At 41.4% G+C, this 18,407-nt stretch overlaps 1 protein-coding gene across 1 annotated transcript; it reads right to left on the bottom strand.

The window, feature by feature from the left end:
• Nucleotides 1–7,033: 7,033 nt before the first annotated feature.
• LOC126646365 (serpin B12-like) lies at nt 7,034–17,941 on the bottom strand. The gene is made up of 8 exons (XM_050327685.1): nt 17,805–17,941; nt 12,549–12,733; nt 11,018–11,131; nt 10,525–10,656; nt 9,540–9,657; nt 8,169–8,311; nt 7,802–7,972; nt 7,034–7,680 (listed from the first exon to the last, which is right to left on the bottom strand). Exons 2-8 carry the CDS (start codon nt 12,717–12,719, stop codon nt 7,276–7,278), a joined length of 1,254 nt encoding a protein of 417 aa, XP_050183642.1. The 5' UTR covers nt 12,720–12,733; nt 17,805–17,941; the 3' UTR covers nt 7,034–7,275.
• Between the last annotated feature and the right edge of the window lie 466 nt (nt 17,942–18,407).

Genomic DNA, 18,407 nt, shown 5'->3' with positions numbered 1-18,407 from the left:
ACACCAGAGCACCGTGGAAGAGCTTTCTTTAAAAGGTTTCCCAGTGATACAAGAAAAAACCCCATCCTTTGCATCCATTATTATTTTTAGAATTAAAAGTCAGACAAATGCAGGTGGAGGACATTAAAGTTCACATTGCTGTCCCAAGAGCAAGTTTCAAACCATGCTTTGCACTTCACAGCAAAGTGCACCTTGCTCCCTGACCTGAACAACCATCTCTGGGCAGATCACCCCTTTAATCATGTTCATGCTCTTCTGTCTGTTCCAGCTAGCTCCTCTCTCACTTTCATCTCCTCAATTTTTATTTTTTTTAAGCCTGTACTCTGTGTAAATATGGTCATGTAGTCAACATCCTGTTTTTCTTGCAAGAATCGCCGAGTTGTTTAGAAGCATTGGTCAACATTCAGACACTGAGTAATTGCAAATTCACTAAATTACACATTATAAAAACTTCTTCTTTTGTACATTGTGTAAAACATAAGGCACATTGTGTGAAAACAAACAATGGAGAGACCAGCAAGATTGTCTTGGATTGCCAAGACATAGCCAAAAAAACAATCTTGTTCCTCTTCCTCCTGAATTTGAGGTAACAAGTGCATATATGTCCTAGCACTTCTAAAATAACTGCATTGCCATTTATCTCCTTTTGCCTTTAGAGGGGATTACCAAATTCCCTCCCACTGTTGATCCAAGGAAAGAATTTGGCTACATACCTCTTAATCCTGGGATTATTTCATCCATGAAATGCCAGCCCTGTAGGCAGAAACACTGCAGCCAGCCTTCGTGCATTGCTGCAATACATTTTGCTCCACTCCACCTTAGGTTTACGGTACTGTCACTACCCACAAAAACCCAAAGCTGAGAGAGTTACCTTCTCCTGAGAAGAGCTTACCCTGACAGTTTCTTCACTGATGAAGGATGGTGTCCCACCCCATCTTAAACTGAAACCAACCACTCCGTACGTAGCCTGCTCAGCTTATTTCTGAAAAAGGACCGTGCTTGGGGAAATCAAGGTCTAGCAGACATAGTACCAGGAGAATGGTTTTTCACAGGAAAGTGAGATACACTGAGTGATCCAATGTCTTCTGGATCGCTCTTTTAACTCTCTAAAACAAGTAGCAAAAGAAGGAAATATACCTCTTTCCCACCCCAGAAAGGAGGCAGGCTCTTGATCCTGCTGCATCTCATTCACTTGCTTTGCTCAGTCATCTGTACCAAAGACATGGCAAGCATCGGCAGAAAGGATACAATAGGATACAGCAAGAGGAAAACAGGGGAAAAAAACCAGAAAATAAGACTCTGATACACAGAGTAGTACTTAAAATGTAGTACTTAAATGCATCTGATAACCTCTGTCTCATGGGGAGCCCTGATAGTCCTGGATCAGTGCAATGATCCAGACTGTGCCACAGCAGCTCCTCTACCTCGGAGCTACACTTAGCTGGGGCTGCCTTAGCATGGGCACCAAATGATCTCCAGAGATCCCTTCCAACGCTAACAGCTCTGTGATTCTGTGGTTCTGTGTGACACTGTGCATGTCTCAGAATTTCAGCCTGCATCACCAAAGCCAGACAGTGGAGGGAGCACACAGGAACCTTCAGCTGCACATCCTAGCCTGGGATTTGGTTGCCTCCCAGACTCTGTGTCTAGAGGAGGCACATCTAACCAAGTACAACAGGACCTGACCCAAAGGGCAGAAGAAGTCCCAGTTACACAGCTCTGGGCATGAGGTTGTTTGCCTATGGTGAGAATCATGGGGAACAAACTTTTTCCATTGATCTCATGCAGGAAAAGGGCAAGAGGGGGTGAAGCAAAGGCATCACCAGCCCCACTTAGAAAAGCTCAGTATGAACAGCACTAATAGAAGGAGCACTGAGATGGGGCGGCTCCATCATTCAAACTGGTGCTCCTTACCCCTCCAGGGCTGGATGTGGGTTTTTCCCAGAGTCTAACAGAGAGTCAGACACTGCAATGAGAGCACAACTGAATTCTCAGTTCTGAATATTTGCTGCTGTACTCTAGCTATGGATCTGGTTTCCTACCCCTCAGGTCTATCCCACATGTTTCAGCAGAGCTGTGTGGGGAGCTTGAGGCATCAATGTTTTTGGTTTGAAATGTGTGTGAGACTCCTGAGGCTTTTGTTGAGCTCCACAGTCATTGTCAGTCTGCATCTCTAGAAGGTCTGCATGAAACAACAAGCAAATAAGGCAGCAAGGTGGAGTTGCTCCTGTCTGGGGGTACAAGAGATACACCAAAGGCCCCTGGGTATGTCTTCCAAGATTCTCCATATTCATCACCGTTCATGAGCAAGTACATGGGCTCCATACTGTCAAAGCACTCATCCTTTGACCCTGGAGGTTGTTCTGCATCACAAGCAGCAGTCAGTTGGTGTCTCGAGGATGGGTGTGGGCTGAGTACTGTCTGTATTTTAGGCCAACAGGCACTGTGCTTGCTACTGCTCTGGGCAGAATATCATATTTCTTACAGAAGACCAGCGACCTAACCCATTGAGCAAAATGCAGCTAAGCCCCTATTAGATATCACACAATGATTGCATTAATATAATCTGAAAATATGGCTTGGGGAACTTTTCCATGTTATGAAACTCTAGCTTGAGAAAGCCTTTTCCTTCCAGTGGTTGTCTCACTAGAATTTAGTACGGTGATTCCTCACTTGACAAGCTAAGGGCTATGGAAAAGGCAGAACTGGTCATTACTGCCCCATGTTTGGGTCAGCTTCGAGCTGACAGATTGCAGGGTAGAGGAGTGACAAGCAGCAGAGAAGGCTGCAAAGGGGGTCTCTTTGAAAATAAGCTGTCAGGGGTGTGAGTGGAGGCAGAGCTGCAGCTGGTGCTGTGAGGTTGCAGCAATGAGGGCAGTGCCCAAAGCAAACTTCTTCATGAGGCAAGAAAATAAGGCATCCATCAGGATTTGCAAATGAGGTCCTTCAGGAGTGTTTTTCCAGCATGTTTAAACTGTCAATAAGTGTATGGAAAAGCTGGACCCTATTTCCAAACTGTAGCACTCAAATGAGGGAGTAATGCAAAATAATTTTGGATGTGTGTGTGGCAGTGCTCTTACATAAAAGCTGTGACATGATTAAGAATATCTAATTTCATGCCTGAAGATACAGATGAAAAAGCTGCACAGCAGCACCCTCTGAAGAGCTGAAAGGAAGCTCATAATCAACCTACTTTAGTCACTATTTTCTTTTCTAGGCAGATATTAAGAAAGTGAGGAAAAATTCATGCTATAAGAAAGACATAGACAAAATACCTCCATATCACTATTGCTAGGATAGACACACACATATAGATACTTTTTTTCTGTGTTACTGGACTAAAACAGGAATAGCCCAGGGACCAGAGACTGGAAACCAGAACTCATCTATAATACAGTTGTTGAACTGCAAAGCTATCAGTCCCAGAGTTCTCTTCTTATGTCATTAAACTGCACTGATTCATGTAAGGGCTTCAAAAGGAAGGTGGACAGTTTTGCCACACATCCTGTGTCAAATCCCAGTGCCTGATAGCACTTGATGCACTCTCCTGGGAGCCACAGGCTTGAATTCCAGTGATGGTATGGGATACAGGCCCTTCATCTCCTAAACCACATCAATTTCTTCACTACAGAAGTTAAGTACTATTTTCAATTAAAACAAAAATGGAGTCGCTGTAGTGCCATTTTCCAGGAGCCCTATTTGAATAGCTTGCACAAAGCCTGCTTTGAATCCATTCCCTAGATGTTCTTCAGGGATTTACACCTCATTCTACCTAGCTCCTGAATTTCAGCATGGGCAAAGCACCTCATCACTCACATCAAGGCAGTTCAGAGAAAGCAAAGAAAAATGCTAGCTTCTAGAGAGAATTTGCAAAATGTGAAAATAAAATGCCTACAAATTTTGGATAAGAGAATTTTTCTTTCAGATGGCTTTTTGGATGTACAAGTTTAAAGTCAGCCTATGTTCTGTTTATGAGAGACACGTAATTATTTTAGTGTGTCTTCTCCTTTCTGAAGCCGTCTATAATTCTGTACATTAAACATGTTATTCACTGACTCTCCATTACTTATACTTAAAAAAACCCACAGTTTGCAAGTGTGAGTTCTGAATCTGGTTTTCATAACGCCTATGAGTACTGTGATGCAGTACCTGCTAGAAGTGATTATAATTCCATATTGAAAATGAGCATACTTTGCCAAGAAAATAAAGTCAAGGATTTACTAAGAGACAAATTTTTTAATAAATATGGAAATTAAATGTCTAGGTTATTCTCATGCCATTACTGTGCGACTGACTGCACAGCTGGAATAGAATAGCCCCTCTTATAGTACAGAAGGCATGAAGCTACTTTCATTAACATCAGTCAAGGTCAACCTCCAATGTGCGGCAATTTTATATTGTAACTAATATTGCATTATTATAATTAATTTTAATAAATTATAACTGAATAAAAGTTAACCTATTTGTCTTGATGATAAATAAATTTAATAAACTATGCATAATTTTTATTGTAAATCATATCGTGGTTGAATGCTGAACTTTAGTCCTAATAATCTGCTCATAATACTTTGTGTAGATCTTAGCCAGAAGCTGCTAATTAGTAGCACTGCCATCAGTCAGATTCAGTCAGATCACATGTGTCCTCCCTTACTGCTCTGTTTAAGCCTTGGTAATATCTGAATGCAGATATGATGCTACTATATATTCACTCTGTTAGATTGACTTTACTGAACTAATAGAATAAAATATAGTATGACATGGCAGAAGAAGTAAAGACATAAAAAAAGGCGTGAAATCAAAGCATTCCTTCTGGATGATTTTCTGAACCCATCCAAGAAGTGAGTTGGTACTTCTATAAGTGTGTTGGAAGAGAAGAATGGACGGTCTATGCAAAAGGTGATGGAAAATTGATAAATCCTGGAAGAGAGACTGGAAACAAAGTTCTAAATGCATAAGACTTTTTCTTTTTATGGTTAAAGAGATAAGAATATGTGTAAGAAATCAATGACAGGATTGTTTTTAAAAACCATTTGATTACTGTTAGTATTTTTTACTAATGATACTACTGTGTTTAATCTTAAGATCAGAAGGAATTACATCTGAATTTCTGTCTAAAATAGGTTTGTCTCTAGAAATCCAGAACACTAAGGTCAAACCCAAAAATGACTGAGAGCCAAATTCTGAGAAATTCACAGGACAACTTAGGAAACAATAGGTCAAATAAATCCTGCTGAATAGCCAATCCTGAAGTGTACCAGTTGAACCTTTTCTGGTTCATTTTTTATCCCTGGGTAGAAAGCTTTCCCCAAGAGTAAAATCAGTATTTAAGCTTTTTACAGCAGTATCTCTGGCATTCTTGACTCCTCTGGAAATTTATGTATCACATCTTTATTAAATTAGAAATACATGTTGAATTGCTTTTTTTTAAGTAAAATTTAACTCTCTCAGAAGTGAGATGTTCTTCTCTTAGTTCATGAGGTTGTTGCAATATTGAAACTGCTGCTATTGCATGTGCCAGAAAAGGCCCAAACACATCTCTGATGTCATGCAGGGTTCACCACTCATCTTCTTGGCTCCTGGGCTCTGACAGCACAAGAATGGCCCAGCTGAGCCGGTACTAAATGGAGGCTTTTACTGCAAACATTCCCCTGTATTTCTCTGACTTTCAGGACTAAGTTCCTTCATTCTTCACTGGTAACAATTGCAGCTCTGTCCCCCAGCAAAATCCTGCTTTAATTCAAGAGTCAAAAAAGGATATGCTCTGTGTTGGGGACTGTTTACTCATTTCTGAGAAAAGACGGGAATAAAGGGGAGGGGTTATCCCCCGTGGCATTTGCCACTTCACCACAGGAATCCCTGTCCCTGTGTTTTCAAAAACATTGCTGATTTTTGAGGTTGTGGTGCTCAGAACTTCCCTGGAGAATGTAAACACTGGATAATGACAGCTTTAGGTAACAAAAACAATGCCTAATAGGCAAACTGGGTGGCCAGCCTCCAGAAAGGGAACACAGACACAGCCTGCAGAACTCCTGCTGCAGCTGTACTGCACCTTCAGACTAGACAGTCAAGAGCAGTAGTTTGCTTATTTGACTCTTTTATTGTCCTGCTTCTGTCTGTTCCTGCTCAGTTATCACTCACTTTTATTTTCTAGACTTTCTTGTCCAAATGGCTCCAGGTAACTTACGGTGCATAAGCTATGGTAATCATGAATGCAGAACATGAAGGGTGTATGGTGAACAGCTGATGTGTATTTTCCTTTTCAGGGGTCAAAAAGCACATGACAAACATTCATTTGCTACATCTCATGCAGAATCCCTCTGAGGAAGATGTCACGTATGTTAAACCAGCAAATTAGCAGTAATATCTCCCTATCAGTCAGGAAGAAGTTTTATTTTTTCCCCACACACATTTGCAGTTAATGTTTAACTGTGATTTTCATGATTTACATTGTACTTTACAAAATCTTCCCTCATTTTTCAAAGCACAGAGAGAGCCCTGTTTTTCAGATTTGCATCTGACAACATTAAAATTCACCGTCCAGTAGTGTGGGAGAAAAAACCCCACATTTCTTAGAAAGTTATTGCTACAGTTTTCCACATCAGTAACTTCAATGGAGTGCTTCAGACCATTTTCTTCCTATTCTTTGATACTGAAATAATTTGATTTATCCCCATATTAAAAGCTTTACTGTGTAAATAATTAACCATATTTAGAAATATGCAGTTTTGTATCCTGTTCCTGCAGACACTAAGCATACAAAATTCTCTTTGGAGTTATTTGAGAACTTAGGATGCACTTCTGGGAGGTTATTCAAAGAGGTGGTGGAGTTTGGGTTTGGAGAAATCCAAAAGCCTTCTGGACATGGACTTGGGCAACCAGTTGTAAATGGTCCTGCTTGTGCAGGGGAGGTGGATGAGATGATCTCTAAAGGTCACTTCCCAGCTCACCCCTATTGCCACTATAATTAATGAGCAAGAATGCATATGAATGCAGGAATACAGGAGCATCTATGCACATCGAGGAAACAAACTGTTATTCATACTCAGTGAGGTTAAGGTAAAATTTACTCCCATTCTGGATTCAGATCAATATTTACAATTCAAGGAGCCTAGTGACAGAGCATCTAGTTAATAGGTTTTAAACAAAACTGGTTACAGTGATTACTTTGAAGTACAAACCAGCTGTCATAGGATTAAGAATGCACTGGGGAAAAAAAAATACAATTTCTGATTTTCATCCAGGTGTTCCTCACAATGTTGTAAAATAACCTTGATTTTAAGGCGAACAGAGTTTGCCAAAGAAAATAATAGTATTGGTAGGATTGTGTCGAATAAAGAATAGGAAAGGGTGATTAGCCATAAACATCTCTGTGATAGGCATAGACCTCCTCACAATGCTAGCTCCTGTACCAGCCGCTGCTACGGTGCCTTCCTCATTGACTTCCACATATGTCTTATGGACAACATTTGACAGCACCAGAGATTTTGCAAACGACATTGCAGAGAGGTCAACTTTTGATTCAGTGAAAATATCAGTCATCCCCATCTCTTGCAACACCTCATTGAGGTTAAAGGTGTCTTCGAGCTTGAATCGGGGGAGGTAGACCTCCACTGTTGTCTCAAACATGTTCTCTACAGAGGTCCACAGCATTAAGTTTTCATAGGTCATTGTGCTTTCAATCTGTAAGAGGGAGGAAAAAAGAGATTAAAATAGGTGGTCAGGTTTAAAAATTTAGATCTTTCCCCACTGTTAATTCAGACAATTAACTTTCAGCTTTAGCCCATGGTACAAACTGCCTTACCTTCTCCAGCCCATTGATAGATCCATCAGCCACGTCACCTGGCAGCAGGATGATCATGCTCAGTGATTTCTGAGCATAGGGGAGTTCAAGGATCTGAGCACCCACTTCCTCAATGTAGCCTAGTTTAAATGTGCCTTTCTGGTACATCATCTGCACGGGTTTTTTTCTGTTCTATTGAAAAGAAAATTATGAAGTCACTTGAGCAATACAGCCCTTACCAACACCTCTTCCCAACAGGAGAGGTAAGTTAAGTTCCCAAAACACTCTTACCTGAATAACGAGGCATCTAAGCCTTGGACATTGTGCTTTTGAAGTGATCACACTTTCTAGAGTAAATAATGTTAAGATTTACAGAGTGTAGATGTACCTGATTCAGTTTAAAATCTCTCTGTACTGTTTTTTGTTCCTCAAACTTGTGTTCCCAGGGTGCTTTGAAGTAGATTACATTCACCAGCACCAGCAATGCATGTCCATCAATCACACCAGGAGCAAAGAGTTCCTTGATTTTACCTAAAGGGAATTTTGAAATACGTAAGTATTTATTAGTTGTCATTAAGACTCTGGATTTAGACTCTTATAACTGGTCTGTGAACTTAGTTTTGGGAAAACTTAGGAACTTTTGGTTTATTCAAAGGACAGAAACAGTATAAGTAAACAAATGGTAGATTCCTCTGCACTGTCAGCAGCCAGGGAGGACAGGAGAACTGTGGGTCACCAAATTACCCAGCTGTCAGTGTCAGTGATCATACATATGTGCCAGGTGACATTTACCATGGCAAAGGAGACAGCACCATTGAACACCTATTTTGGTTTGCAGGAAGGCATCTTTCCCTTCCTACCAAGCACAGCATTTAACTGGCCATGGAGCTTTTGGCTTTCTACACAGAGGCTGAGGTAGGAGTTAGCAGGTTCACAGGCTTCATATCAGCACCCAGAGCAAGGATGGTTCCTAACCTTGTCTGAGGTGGCTTCTGAACTTTCAGCTCTCTTACTGGGAGCCAACTGGGGTTAATAGGTCTTTCCCACACCAGTCACAGGCCGTTCTGCTCATACAAGGACAGGCTTGGTCAGGAGATGGGCAACTGAGAAATTGCAGAAGCCGTCAGATCTATTTGCCTGTTCCCAAGGAAGTTCTGGTTTATGTTCAGCCAGAAGATTTAGAAAATTTTCATCCCATTGCTACTGCAGATCTGGCAAAACTAAAGGAAAATGGTAGATATCATGTTTAGTCTAATCAGCAAAAGCCAATGACCAGCTGGTCAAATGATGTCATTGGTGAGTCTTGGTGGTGTCATATCTCTCATCTTTGTGGGCATTGCTTTACATATAACCAGGTCCTCAGATGGGTTCTCTCCCCACCACCACTCTTCCTGGCTGTTCCCAGTCTCACCACGAATCTCATGGCTTCCATCCCCTGCTGTATCTGCATTTGTGGTTGTTTGCAGAAGCAGCTGGTCTAGTCAAGCCTTATAGGTATTACTTTAACTACCATGCCAGACATAAGGATGGGAATAAAAAAGTATTTGACAACAAACAAATTTTTAATTCAGAAATAATTTATCTGGTAACTTACTCTAATATTTCAAGAATGGATTGGAAGACAAACTATATTTAAACAGCATAAGAGTGAACACCCAGAAATGTAGACAGGTATTTGCTTTTCATATTCTGGAATTTCATTTGTTGAAGCAGTGTAAGAAGGCAGCGACAGTATGACAATGGTTTTGCTTTGTTTTACCTTGTGTCTCACTCTCAACCCAATCATTAATTTTTCTTCTGGCAGCTTCAACAGCACCATGAAAGTCCACTGTTTGCAGCACTGCTCCATACAGTTCCTTGGTACACCTTAGAAATTGCTGTAAAGTAAAATAAAGATTATGACTTGGTCATGTCTATTAAGTACTTATTCCCTTTGGAAATAAATCAATGGTTCAACAGTGTTTTAGAAATGGTGAGGGACCTGTTGACTCCATAAGGCAAAGTTTCATTTTGGAAACATCAACTATCTGAAGTTTATTGAGAGAATCTTTGAAGACAAGATAATTGTTCTATTGCATAGGCAAAAAGGTAAATAAGTAAAAAGAAAGCCAGAAGAAAGAGTCCTCTCATGGAGAATTGCACAACTGATGTCCAGATAAAAAAACAGGAAAGAGAGAAAATGTGAAATATGTTTGATGCTCAAGTATTGAAATAACTCCACAGAAAGAACTGACAGAAAAGTAAAGATGTGACTTGCAAGGTAGCCTTACCAAGTAACCTCAAGACCACTCTTCACTCAGTGAGAAAGGAGCAAGAAATTCAGGGCAGCAGCTCTGTACATGAACCTGTTCAACATCCCAGGTGATAAGCCCTCTCCAAACTTACTGCTGCCCCAGCTGTACCATTTGCAAGCCCAGAAGTAGGTAGTTTATAGACAGCTTGAATAGGCCATTTTTTTGGCTATCAGTTCACCCATGGCTGAGTGTGGACTTGTGCCAAAAGTGAACAACCCTCTGCTTTATTTTTGTTCTGTAGCCATTGATATCCACAAGGTGCTTGGGGTTTTTTTTAATAAAATAACTGAAAGTTCACAATCTTGTCTCTTTCCCACCAGCCCCAAGAGATACAGCTCCAAGAAGCACATTGAGTGCTCCAAAGCATACACAAGAGGGGCAACAGTGAGACTCGGTTACAGAGAAGCTTGAGGTCAGCCCCACAGCAGTTTGCAGGTACAGGTAACTTACCTGCTGGATTTCAAATCCTTGTTGTAGAAAAAGATTGTTGGCCAGGGTTAAAACATATCTTTCTCCAAGGTTTTGTAGTTGTAAAAGCAATGTCTGGAACTCTTTATGGTTAAGATCTCCATCCTTGTTACACTGGGATTATTAGAAACACAACAATTAAAATGATTCCTCTGTATAGCTTTGGTTGTTAATTTCCATCTTAATTAGATTACACTATAAGGCTGACTCCTGCTGAAGTAATTTTTAAATCCAGCTACTCCAAGCTTTGTGGCCTAATCCTCTTTCAGATGAGATCACGGAAGGCTTTGGTATTGAGTTATTGGAAGGTTTATCCCTTAATAAAATAACACCTTGTATCAGGCATTTCCTAGAGGATTTGGCAGACTTTGAGCCTGTGATCTTGACTCCCTCCAGTGGCAAACCAGTGCTTTACCCCTACTAACCTACCTCACAGTGAAGACAGGGTTCCAGTGCTTCCCACCCAAGGACCCACCTGTGAGAAGGAAGGCTGCCTCTCCCGGCTTTCTTCTGGCTCCATTTCTGGGGCTGCATTATCTTGATCATGTCCAAGGCTCATTCCTCCTGCAGATTTCCTGACGTGGAGCACCTGTGGTTGAAGATGGCAAGGTATGGCAACTGTAATTTGCACTTAATCCCCCAAAATGTTACTCTTCACTACCTCAGAATGTTTATATTTGATTTGTGTTTCATTGCTACAGTTACATTAAATTTCAAAACAAAAAGTTGCCCCAAGCACAGAGATAAAAATAGTTTTCCTTGAAAACATCAAAACTGTATTCTTGCAACCATTCTTAATACTGGCATCAGATTAGGAAATATATCAAAACCATGGTGCTCTTAATGGAAACCAGTCCTTGTTTCTAATGCACGAATATCTCACTGAAAAATTTCCAGCAGCTTCTCCATTACAATAATGTTGCATCATACATAGACTTACTCTCTTTTTATTTAGGATACTGATATTAAGCAGTCCCCATTTGTTTTCTAAAACAAGCAGCAGTCCCTGTGTAGAGGGTTGATGTTATGGTAGCCAGGGGGCTGCAGGCCTCTGTGTGAAGAGAACAGACTCTATATGTCAAACTGAGCTGGTTCACCCAGCTCCAAAATGAGTCAGGTCTGTTTTGCCATGACCCTAGTTGCCAAGTGATGTCCCTGTCCTTGCCTTGATCCACAACTTTTTCATCTTATTTTCTCTCCCTGTCCTTGTAGAAGAGCGGGAGTGAGAGAATGTCTGGATGGGCACCTGTCAGCCACCAGACAAGGTCAACCCACCACACCCTGGAAGCCTCATGAGGAGAGTACATCTACCTTGGCTTTGGGTGACCCAGCAGTCAGACTGTGCACACGGCAGTGTTAGAATATGATGCATTATAATGTAGCAGTACAGAGTCAGCTACTGACAAGAACTTTTGCCTTAAGATTTTTGGGGTTTTTACAACTCATGGGCTCAAACAGGAAAAGAGAAGAAAGGTTGTAGAAAGTAGAACTTGGCTTGCAGGGAGTAAAGGCACGGTGATTGAAGGGGTCTCTGTGAGGTGAGATATTTTGACTCTTGAATGTCATAAGTGACAAGTGAGCTAATGCTTCCAGCCATGCAGGTGCAACCACTTCAGGTTTCTGCAGCTCTCCCCACTGCCCACCCAGAAACACTTGGAGGATTCTCATAACACCCATGACAAGAAACGCTGATACATAATTTTGAAACAAAGTCTGATATTCTGACAGCAGGCTGGGGACAAGCCAGAGTGCCCCACTGTGCTGTACCACCTCCTTCCATTCAGCCCTTGCTCCTTGCTCTTGCATGAGGGTACGAGAGATTCACACCAGCAGATGGCAAGGATCATAGTGAACCAAGCACAACAGTGAAGGCAGCATCTGTGCCTGCATCTGTGCAGGTTTCTTACGAGACCCTTGCACATGTGTCGTGCTAAAATGCCCAACATTTCCATTAAGGGAACAGCAAGAAATGTGGAAGCATCTCGGCATGGTTTGTTAATACTTACTTTTTCTATCTGAGCAGCAGTGTTGTTTCTTGCACCTAGATGGATCAGGGCCAGGGCAACAGAGATACTCATTGGAGAGAAGACTATATTTGTGTCCTCTGCATTTCTGTTGAGCTTATTGTAGAGATCAAGGCAAAACTCAGTAACTGGTCTAGAAATGGAGTCCATCATGAAGCTTCTACTACCTGGGAGCACAAAAGAATGAAGGAATTTAATGCAGCTTGTCTAGCTAGATGCTGTGAAGCACCTGTCTGCCCTGAGTTTATCCCATAGCTGGTTGCTAAATAATAAAAGTTTTCTAAATTCTGAGAGTTCGAAACAGCCAACATTGCACATATTTGTCAGTCTATAATGCACAGCAGTAGCAAGGACACAGAGGGTCTGCAAAAGGGACCCACACTCCCAGAGGGTCCTCAGAAAGGACCCTTTTTCTGTCTTATCCCATGCTATGTCTTATTTCAGCTCATGGTATTGAAACCAGTCAGCTATGGATTAATGTTTTCCTTCTTCAAACTGGTTTGATGGACATAGTTGCAACAACTCTTTCCTCTTTTAACAGTGTACAGTGACAGAGACTTGGTGACAGAAACTGATGCCTGCATATAACCATGTGTGGTAACAACAGAGAGGCAGTATGAGGGTTTCAAGCAACAGGTTTATAAAAATAAAATCACTATTAATTGAATGTTTTCATACATCAAAAAGGGTAATTACAGCTACGGAGACTGAACAACATATGGAAACATTAACAGCTTGAAATACACTTTTTCAGCTCTCGTGAGTTTTCCAGGAGGCACAGATTCAGGCAGGATACACAACTAAAGTAATAGCTTAAGAGTCCTGAAAAAAAATTTTAAGTTCCTGCTCAATGATATGACAAGATCTGTGTCAGTCTCTTCTTTTGTACTAGAAACATTACAGTCTGATACCTTTCCCATGGGTCATTTACTTTCAATTCACTCTGCTAAGAACAAGATAGGACCACCTTCAGCTTGGTCCTTGCAAGAAGGAGACCGTGAAGAAAAAGGGGGTTATAAACTCCTTTCCTGAATCTTAGGAGAACTGTAAAGGTGTTGTGTGGATATGAGTGGGATCACACAAACTTTTATGGAATCATTATACCAAAAAAACCCACAAAACCCAACAAAAAACAAACCACTTCACTTTCAGTGTCAAACAAACAATATTTTGAACAGCACATCATAAAAAAATGTATGAAAAGCAAAGCATGCACTCCTGCCTTCTTGCAGACATAGAGCTAGGTAACTATGGTCTCTGTTTCAGAAAGATGATTTATTTAATGAAAAATATATGGCCACAGTATGTAGAGAAGTCCTTCATGTCTCCCATGGCACAGACCTGGCTGGCTCTCCCTTTCAGTCTGCACTGGAACTAGCATGGGTCAGGTCCATAGCAAGCTGCCAGAACTCCTCTCCATTTTAAGAACAAGTGAGTGCTCAGCCAGGTGGTTGTGCCCAGTGCCCACAGAAGGCCATGGCACAGCAGGCAGGCCCTCCTTCTCAGCCCTGTCTGCCTGGCTGCTGCAGCCTGCTAGGCGAGGTTACATGGGGAGCTCCAGTCTGTGTCACCGGAGGTTAAGGATGGGGAAAGGCTTGTGAAAAGCTGAACTTCAAGATCTTTTATCAGCAGGGGCTTTATACAGCTGGTCCTGGGCTGTCACTGCCCCTCTGAGAGTGGTTTAGAGCCTTCATGGGAAATGTTGCCTGGTGCTGGAGACCTCTATCCCCTTTCAGCCAATGCTCTCCTGTCACCCTGCTCTCCCAGTGAGGCCCCAGTTCTTCAACCTCAGCCACAGCTCCCCCATCTCACAGAGACCCTGCCCTTTACAGAGTTTTTCAGAGCTACTCAAAAGGTCTTGCACTGTTCTTAAGATGCAGGGTGCAGGCTACCTCTTACTCAGCCATGAGCCAGGCATGAATTTTGCATGAGAAGCTGGAACTCAGGTGCCAGAAGAAGTTGCCAGACCGTTGGGTGTTGACATGGCTCAGCCAAGATGCAGCATCTGTCTGTGCAAACCACCTTAGCCCTCAGCAAGTGCCAGACAACGGGAACGAACTCAGCCCACAGAAAACCAAACTAAGTCTAAGACAGATTGCTGCAGAGGCTTGGAAGAGCTGAAAAGTCAAGTTTCTGAATACATGAAGGTGTAATGTGTGGCAAATGCAGACACTTCTTGCCATTTGACAAGCTAGAAAAGCACAGCAATAATGAATGCTTTGTCCTGTTTCTGAATGACAAAAAGAACGTGTGATGCTGAAAGAAAAAGTTCATAAATGTTTCATACTGAGACATTTGTTTTACCCTGAAGTCCAGAAGTACTTCACATAGGGTCCAGAAGTACTTCACATACAAATGGAGAAAGCAGAGAAGAAAGACCCAAGAGGTTCTCTGCACAGAGAAATCAAAGATCAGTTTTATCTCATTAATTCTGAAAACAGTAATTCTAGCTCTGCTTTTTGTGTCTTTGTATGAAATATAGTTTTCATTTTCCTTTTAGTAGTGCGGTCATCTTACCACAAGACATTGCACTGAATAATCATTTATCTTTTCTTTCACCTTCATATCCTACTATTCAGAAACTTCTGAAAAAAAAAAAAAAGCCCTCAGTGCATCTTTGGTTCTGAAGTTATTATTGCTCTACTTCTACAATTCTTGAAAGATCTGAAATGAAGCTGTGAAATCACTCACGGTGAATGTAGGCCATGAGACATATTGTAGGTGTGCCCAAACTTCAGAATAAGTCAGGGAGAAAAAAAGAGTTAATAAACTTACTCAGTGGGAAGGAGGCACCTCCACCCCACCCTGCAGGGAAAGGACTGCATACAAAGAATGGAGGGAGAGCCCAGGATCTGAGAACAGGTTTTAAAAGCGAGTGCCTGGCATATTGAAGTGGCCACTCCTTTTGTGAAAGCAGTAGGCTGTCCTCCAGGTGCAAACACTACAGCCAACTCCACGGTTTTGTGAGTGGGAACTACTTAGAGAGCTGCCCTAGAAACCCAAAGGAAGGGGAGGGAAGTATGGGCTGGTTGAGGTTCTTACTGAAGATTTAAAGGATTTAGTGAGCTTTCATAATCTAAATTGGGGTGAGAACAAGTGTATGAATGATTCCACACCATTAAGTCTTCTGTATAATATCTATGTAATAATTCAATTAGAGTTTTGGAGCTACTGCAAGGACCGTGGCATTTGGAGAACATCTACATGGTGCACAACAAATGGTAATGCTACTTTTAAATAATCTTGGGGTGACAAGGAGGGACAATATTAAGAGCAAATTAAGTGTTGCAGGAAGATCCTAGCTGCTGTTCTGCACTAGCCAAAGCATCTGCACTGGGCATGATCAATAGCGCAGAGACATTGATGAAGGGAGATGCTTTGCACAGTAGTTCATCAGCGTTTAACACAGTCTAGCAGATGGAAATTACCGGTGCTGCTGTATGTGTGCAAAAGCCACCCAGAAAAACATCTTCCTTCAGAAGAAACCACTGCACACCACAGACCTTGCAAGGATGACAAACTTCTTCCATACCTGTGTGAAATGACAAGCACTTCTCTATAACTATTCATGATCTGTTCTCCCTTTATAGTTTTGGTTTTGGCTAAGGGTAAATGAAATCAAAATTAAAATTATCAAAGGTTAAAAAAAAAAACCTGTGCTCAAATCCATCATAATTATTGGGTGTATTTAGATTATATTATTCAATCAACAGAAGGAGGCAGTAAATAGGGCAGAGAGGCTGAGAGGTGTAGCCTTGTTTTTAAGGTAATTCTGTATTTCATACAAGGTAAAAAAGAAGGAACCCCTTTCCCTGATGCCACATGGTACTTCCTATTGCATGTTTTACTTATTCAACCTGCTTTCCATTAAGGTGCTTTAATACACATTCACCTCTCATACACAAAGGAAGACAGAATAGGCAGAAATTACATGTGTCTATCCTAGAAAAAGACCACATGACAGATAGTGCTGTTTCCTCACACGAAAATTGGTAGAAGTTACTTTCTTATTTTTGATGGTCATTCTTACAAAAAGACAATTCCAAGTGTTTCTGTGTTAATTTGGAGAGAAAGGGACAAAAAGCACATAAGAAAAATTAAACTTCCTATAACACAGAAATTCTAATTATTCCTAAGTGACACAAAACATTTCCAAAGTAACATATTTTAAATTAAAAAACAATACATTTCAGTAAAAAACAGCTTTTCAAGCAAAATGGTGCCAATTTCGTTTTCCAAACAACCCAGACTCTCAGGATGCTACTTTTATGCCAGAAAGCTTTTCTACTGACTGCTTTTATTAGTTGGAATCAGTCCCTCCAGTATCTTCTACACCTCCTTCTAGGCTAATTATTTCTGCATAAACAGATGTGGATGTACATTGGCATGTTGCAGGCTGTACAGTGGCAAGTTATTTGCTGTGCCTGTGTGCAGCTGCACAGGCAAGCTTCTGAACATTGTTGCCAAACCCAGGAGCTAATATTTTTATGGCTAAGACTAGCATCCCCACTAGCAAAACAAAATCTGAATACCCCTCCACTCTCCCTATTTTATAGTCATTGTTTAGGAACATAAACAGTTTTTCTGGCAGGTGGGATCAGGGTATCAGGGTACAGGGCAAATGCCTAAGAACCCAGTTAAAGAACTGCATGCCCTCTCTCTCATCTAGTGAATATTTCAAGGCTTTTTCTTGTGCCATGGAAACCTGAGAAAAGAAGGAAAATTAACATATATCTCCCACTCTGTGGGTGAGTTTGCTCAGGTCATCCGCATCATCATTTTACATGAAGCCCATTTCTGCCAGAGTAGGTACAGGTGCTCTGAAGGAGTCTGACCTTCACCCTTTCTGGAGATAAAGGCAGAAAAGCATCTACTTTCTTGTATAAGCCACTGAGCTCATCAGTCCTGCAGAAATAGATCATAGTGGATTAACAGAGAGGTTCTGGGGAAATTTCAGATTCAAAAACCTATGAAATTTAGGCAAGAATCTTTAGACTGATAGCTTTGGGCATGTGTTCCTAAACTCCTCATTCATGTCCCACAGAAGACCAGCTCCTTTGTGTAAGCCACCTGAATTTCTGCAGTGTTTTGCTGCCTTCAGCCTGTAAACCCTCTCTGTTCCATCTGTAAACATGAGGTTTACTTTGCCAGCCTGTAGACTACTTTGGATCTGCCAAAAAAAAAAAAATCACATTATTTTGAGGGGAAAAAACAACAAAAACAACATAGAATTTTTACCTTCTTGCCTGAAGAGGTTAAACGAATAGCACAACAGCTGAGCTCTGGAGCACGTTCCTGTGACTACCGTATTACAAAAATCTCCCACTCTCTTGTTCAGTCTCTAACCAATTGCTGCTGATAGCAGCATGTTGCAGTTCAATGTGAATGCCATCAACATGAGGTTTCCTCACAGAAGACTGGTAAACCTGCATCTAGCAATATGCTATTAGCACTTCTCTCAAGGCTGCCCAACAAGTTTGGCAGGCAATATCTGCTGGCAACACCTCCTGATTGCAATGCCAAGTCACCCTCATCTGGAAAACTGATTGTTAACCCTGGAGATCCATGGCTGCACTGCAATGAGTAGTCCCTTTAAAATTTGATGGGCTCTGGCCTGGACACAGGTGTTTGCATGCCAGGATTGTTTGGAACTGAGCTTGCTTGCAGACATGAAGCAAACGAATGGGAAATGCATGAGCTTTATGTTGCCTACAGTCCTCTCTCTCTCAGGTAAGGAGTCAGTTTTACAAGCATGGAAGGAGCTTAATTAGAGAAGGGAAGAAGTATTTCCTTTAAGTGTAACAGGAATCCCCAGCCAGGAGGTATTATTTTAAATCCTTG

The sequence above is a fragment of the Myiozetetes cayanensis genome, unplaced genomic scaffold, assembly GCF_022539395.1.
Source record: "Myiozetetes cayanensis isolate MyiCay16 unplaced genomic scaffold, myiCay2020 scf1, whole genome shotgun sequence".
NCBI classification, from domain to species: Eukaryota; Metazoa; Chordata; class Aves; order Passeriformes; family Tyrannidae; genus Myiozetetes; species Myiozetetes cayanensis.
This window is presented reverse-complemented; position numbering and strand designations above follow the sequence as displayed.